This window comes from Anguilla rostrata, chromosome 14 (genome assembly GCF_018555375.3).
Source record: "Anguilla rostrata isolate EN2019 chromosome 14, ASM1855537v3, whole genome shotgun sequence".
Taxonomy (NCBI): domain Eukaryota; kingdom Metazoa; phylum Chordata; class Actinopteri; order Anguilliformes; family Anguillidae; genus Anguilla; species Anguilla rostrata.
Window position 1 is genome coordinate 20,582,039 of NC_057946.1, and position 6,000 is coordinate 20,588,038.

The 6,000-nt window shown below is 47.3% G+C and overlaps 1 protein-coding gene across 6 annotated transcripts in view; it reads left to right on the plus strand.

Moving 5' to 3' along the window:
* arhgap24 (Rho GTPase activating protein 24) overlaps positions 1 to 5,530 on the plus strand; it is a 98,520-nt gene extending 92,990 nt beyond the window's left edge. For all 6 annotated transcript variants that reach the window (XM_064309090.1, XM_064309091.1, XM_064309092.1 and 3 more), the window contains 5 exons: positions 644 to 776; positions 2,196 to 2,269; positions 2,356 to 2,477; positions 2,712 to 3,777; positions 4,757 to 5,530. In XM_064309090.1, coding sequence (XP_064165160.1) covers positions 644 to 776; positions 2,196 to 2,269; positions 2,356 to 2,477; positions 2,712 to 3,777; positions 4,757 to 5,000 — 1,639 coding nt within the window. In that variant the 3' untranslated portion in view covers positions 5,001 to 5,530. The remainder of the gene's footprint in view (positions 1 to 643; positions 777 to 2,195; positions 2,270 to 2,355; positions 2,478 to 2,711; positions 3,778 to 4,756) is intronic.
* Positions 5,531 to 6,000: the final 470 nt, after the last annotated feature.

Below are 6,000 nucleotides of genomic sequence, written 5' to 3' on the forward strand. Positions count from 1 at the left end.
CAAGTGTCTTAATCAAATATGCATCTCCCAGTGTGAATGCGGTTGCTAAATATAAAACTTTGACTGCAAGCTGGGACAGAGGAGAGGGCTGTGTTTTCACAGCTCTTTAACACCGCTCGCATTGCCGCTTGCAGAGGTGTTAACTGGGAATGCGTACCGCGTGTGCGCGAAACTCTCCACCGAGGCGTAGCTGATGGGGCGTTGAGGCTGAGCGCTCTCTCGCTGTTCAGAGAGCCGTGGCGGCTACAGCCGAGCCGTGACGCTGTCCATAACTCACCCGTGACACGACCGTGCGTGAGCGATGGGGTCCCCTCCTCCCCCCCGGGCCCCACCCCTGCGGAGGGCAGTAAATTAATTCAGTTTGGGGGGTGTCGGGTCTCCGGGCTGTACGTCACCCTCCCACGCAGCGGGCGAGCGACAGGTGGTGTATGTGCGCGCGACCCGCGACATGTGATCACATTTACTCGCGGTGATTTAAGCTTCGGTTCCGCTCGGGCTTCTTGATGACGGAGATTGATTGCGGCGCGGCGGCTCCTCCCCTCTCCCTCTTTGCGTCTTTCCGATCTGCATATGGCTGCCGCACATTTCACTGAGTTTGTTGGTCCCTCTCTCCCCACTGCCCCCACTCCCCCACCCCTCGCAGTAATACAGATGTGCACACGGTGGCCTCCCTGCTGAAGCTCTACTTGAGAGAGCTCCCAGAGCCAGTCATACCCTTCGCCAAATACGAGGAATTCCTCTCCTGCACTAAGCTCCTCAGCAAGGATGAAGAATCCGTAAGTGATGCCAATCGTTTGATTTTGTCTGGTGGTGATGGTTCACACACATAACGGTAGTGATCAGGTAGTGCCAGTAGCTTAAAGTGCTTTATTCCTGAGTGCAGTTTGCAGATTCAAATCCCAGATAAGGCACTGCCACTTATGCCTCAGCAAAGCACTTAACCTTCACAGCCTTCAGTAAAAACCAGTTCAACAGTATGAAAAAATGTATGGCTATGCACAGTTGCTCTGGAAAAAGGAATCTGCAAAGTGAAAGAACAATTTAATAACAAATTAATAATCCAGGATATAGCAGCTGTTGCATTTTCAGCTCTGCCTATAGGTGGTTAAGAATGGAATGAAAACCATGAACATAAGAGCAAGAATGAAAATATTATTGATGATTGGTGTGTGCACTATGATGTGAATGTGTGTTCAGCTGTAGTAAAGCATTTTCTCTGGTCCTCCTCTCCCTCCCATTGGTTCAGTATGTCGCCTTAGTCATGTGCAGTGCTCAGCTCCCAAAGTCTGCCCCTCCCTAACCGGTTTCATTTCACTATAGCTTCTACATGTCTGTACCTCAGGCATGCAAATTGGGTTTCGTTTACACCACAGGTCAAAATCACCAAAAAAAAACTACCCTAGCAAGCACTTTCATCTCCCATTAACCAACCTCATACATCTTATGGGTTAAGCTGTGAAGATTGGGGAGGGGGGGAGGGGTTGAGAGCAAAAACCTGTGGTATCACTTCAAACAAGTTCTACAAAAGGCTTTAAATCATAAAAGGGGGTAGAGTGCCACAGCATCCTCCTGGCTCACTGTAAATACAATCACATGCCTGTGAACTTGCAAAAGATTGAAATGGGGGAAAAACCACTGTGTACCCTGCATTCATTTTTCTTGCTTTTCCTGCATATTCCCATGTATCCTGGGGAATAGATCTTCTCAAAAGAGCACTGTCAAACAGAACAAAGGACTGGAGAATCTTTGAGACCTTGAGTAATGGCATGTGAGGTCATGGCGGATTAAATGACTATAGTAACACTTGTGGGGAGGGGGGTGGCTGCAATGAGATGTTAAATAGATTTGAGCTGATTAAAATATGACTTAAACTAGGTTTGTAGCGCATTGTTAAAATGATCTGTGCTAAGGAGATTTCTTACAACTATCTTATTAATCATTGAAAAGTTAAGCTACAACATGAATTTTTAATGCCTTTCCGAAACTCAACGATCATTAAAAAAACGAAGGGTCCTTTTAAATGACCAACATAAATTGGGAATTATTTGGAATGCATACGAAACTATCTGTCTGACCAGGGTGTAATGGAATGTCCTAGCTGTGGTAATTAAGGCAGTAATATCATGGTAGTGCAGATGCATTTATGTTCAAGTGTTCTGATCCATGTGTATAATATGGTGCTTTTCTTTTTCAAGGGAATGAAGGAATTGCGAAAACAAGTCGAAAGCCTACCTCCAGTCAACTACAATCTGCTGAAATATATATGCAGGTATAGTTACTGTATAAATCATTGAAAATGTCGCCCCACAGCATTTCTCTTTCCTTGGAGCTGACGGTGCTGATTCTGTCCCGTAGGTTTCTCGATGAAGTTCAGTCTTATTCAGGTGTGAATAAAATGAGTGTACAGAACCTGGCAACCGTCTTTGGGCCCAATATTCTGAGACCTAAGGTCGAAGACCCTGTAGCTATCATGGAAGGTAGGCCTTGTTCTTGTTTGTGTATGACACTATTCTTTTTCTTGCTGTATATCAGACTCCCTCTTGTCTCAGAAGGTTTATGAATGTATTGTACTTTATGAATGGCCAAAGATGATATTTAGTCTGAATAAAGAGCAGTTAAAGTGAGCCTCTTGGTATTTTTACTGGCATGAATACTAGCACACATGCTGTAGCAGGATCTTTGTGATTGTGAAGTGACTGTGACTCTTGCAGGTACTGTGCTGGTCCAGCAGCTGATGTCGGTCCTGATTGGGAGCCACGATGTGCTCTTTCCCAAAGACGAGGAAAGCCCCACGGCCCCGGAGCTGTGCAACAACAACAACGAGGTGCACAGGAAGCCCACGGCGGGGCAGCTGCAGAACCGGGAGAACAACAACACGGCGGGCATGCGCCAGTGCTCCTGGGAGACGCCCGAGTCGCCCACGCGGGCGGCGGTGGACAACGGCTCGCCCGGCCCGCTGGGGGGCCAGCGCTCGGGCAGCCCGCGCAACAGCCTGGCCGGCAAGTTCGACCTGACCCGCAGCCCGCCCCTCACGGTCAAGAAGAACCCGGCCTTCAGCAAGGGCAGCGGCATCGTCACCAACGGCTCCTTCAGCAGCTCCTCGGCCGACGGCCAGGAGAAGGGCCAGACCCTGCCCGGCACGGGCACCCAGGCCCGCCGCACCGCCTCCCTCAAGGGCCCGGGCACCAAGATGGGCACCAGCGGCGTGCCCAACGGCGGCGTGCGCATGGGCGTGTCCAGCACCGACGTGGTGAACGGGACGCTGAGCGTGCGCAACGGGCTCTGGCTGCCCAACGGCTACGTGACTCTGCGGGACAGTAAGCCCAAGGACTGCCTGAGCGAGCAGGCCGCCCAGCAGAACCGGCTCTCCACCTACGACAACGTGCAGCAGCAGCAGTTCCCCAGCAGCGCGTGCGAGGACAAGCAGAGCGTGGACAGCGCCACCTGGTCCACCTCCTCCTGCGAGATCTCCCTGCCCGACAACTCCACGTCCTGCCGCTCCTCCACCACCACCTGCCCCGAGCAGGACTTCTTCGTGGGCCACTACGAGGACCCCGTTTTGGACGCGCCCGCGCACGAGGACGCCGGCCAGCAGGGGGAGCTGGAGCGGAGGAACGGCGGGGGCCGCGGGAGCCGGGCCACCAGCAGCAGCGATAACAGCGAGACGTTTGCGGTGAACAATAGCGCCAGCGGCCACAGCGCCCTGCACAGTCTGGTGGCCAGCCTGAAGCAGGAGATGCACAAGCAGAAGACCGAGTACGAGGCCAGGATAAAGAGGTACATTACACTGATAAAGAGGCGCATTTTGTATGTATATTTGGACAGTGACACAATTTTGGAGTTTTGGCTCTGTACTCCAGCCCATTGGATTTGAAATGAAAAACTGTATATGAGTTTCAAGTGCCGATTGTCAGCTTTAATTTAATCATCTTACATGTGCTGGAGTACATAGCCAAAACAGCCAGTATGATTACAAAGGATCAGGCCGATAGGAAAGAAGATGCCCAAAGTGTTTCAAACCAGCTAAATAAAACAGGACTGGATATGTGATCAACAGCCAGGACAGTCAAACTAGAGAAAAAACTTACCCGGACACTTCACGGGTACTGGCCCAAAATGAGGAACACTGGAGAACACTTTGCTTTTGTTTTAATGAACAGGTCGGACTGACATTTTAACATCTACAACGTCTTCCTCAGAGTCAAAAAACACCAGGCCAACTCAAAAATAATCAGGCCGGCTCATCACTTCTATTACTATTCATTGTACAAATACTAGTGGAGGGCACTTTTTAAAGTCCCAGTTTGATTAATGCTTCTTCATTTCATCTGACCTATTGTAACATAGTGTTAACAACCATAGCCTTTACTGTGCTGTCTAACATGTTCAACCAGAAGCACCAAAATCCAGTCACTTTGTTTGAGATATTTTTGACCATAAGATATTCTTGGATAAGTGTCTGATGTGACCTGCAACAATTGTTTTGGTGTCACGTTCTGCAGAATTTTGAATGTTATTGTTGGAAAAGTAACAAAAGAAAATCTATGAAAACAGAGTGGATCTATTTTTGCTGTGAAGCGTGTCTGATAGAAAATATGCAATGAAGTGAGACATTGTGATGGATGTTGTGGCTGTGTGTAGGTGTGGATGAAAATTATTGAGTTGGCCTGCTTGGAGGTTTGGTAAACCTCCCTTTCAGATTGGATCTAGCCATCACCTCCCATCTTCCACTCTCTCTCTCTCTCTCTCGCTGCAGCCTGGAGCACAGGAACCTGGAGCTGGAGACAGAGATGGTGAACCTCCACGAGGAGCTGGACCAGGAGAGGAAGAAGTACACCATGGTGGAGATAAAGCTACGGAATGCCGAGCGGGCGAAGGAGGACGCTGAGAAGAGGAACGAGATGCTCCAGAAGGAGATGGAGCAGTTTTTCTCCACGTTCGGGGAGCTGACGGCTGATCCACGTCGGCCGGAGAGGGGGAACACCATCTGGATCCAGTAAGGAGGGACCATCTGAGCCAAAAAAAACTAGCTGACTGGTGCATTGTGGGTAAGGGCCATCCGGGAGATGATGCCTGAGAGAGACTAGTATTCTTACATCATGGACTCCTCGAAGACAAAGGAACATTTCTCACCTTTTTTTTCTTTAATGTGGTCCTACCAAATATATAATCCCACTCTGTTACTGTTAAGTGTTATCTTGTATCTGGTTGTGTATATAGAGGAAAGCAATGTCGACAACTTCAAGAAAGATATGTATGTAAAAGAAATTAACTAAAGTAATATTTTAATGCAAGTCTGGTATTTAAACAGAGCTATCAATGTGTTGCATTTAAATTTTATATCAAGGCTTTTCCTTGCACTTATCTTTTTTCCAACGTGGTACTGAATGAATTTGCATATGCTGATTTCATTTTCTGTGTTTCTGTCTCCCTTTTAATTTAAATGAATAACTCGTGGCTATGCTCGATGTGCCATTTGACTCATTCCATGACCAAAAAGAGACAGAAAATATAAATATTTTATAAAATATGTCAGACACCATGTCTATCTTTGTGTTGTCTGTGTCGATAAACTCATTCAGACACACCTGTCTTAATATCAAGACTCCGTGTGAAATACAGCCATAATATATTGAATGTCCGACTATCCGTTGACTGGCCATTAGTATTTTCAGTCAGTAAAGGTTTGGGGTCAGTGTAGAATGTTTTTTTAAGTTGTAATCTTGATGCCAATCTTAGTGATGACTGAAGTATTACATTTAGTGGAGGAGTATTGTAACAGTCATTGATAAACACGGTTCAATACAGTTTCTGTGTGTGAGATACCTTGAATGAATTATTTACCATTTATTTTTTTCTGAAAGCTCACTAGGTTTGCCATCATACCACACAAAGCATTTGCTTCATGAACTGAATGTTATAGACTGTCAGTGATTCATGAAGTGTTATTTTTCTTGGCACTCACAAATTAACAAACATGGTAACAGGAGGAATGCTTGT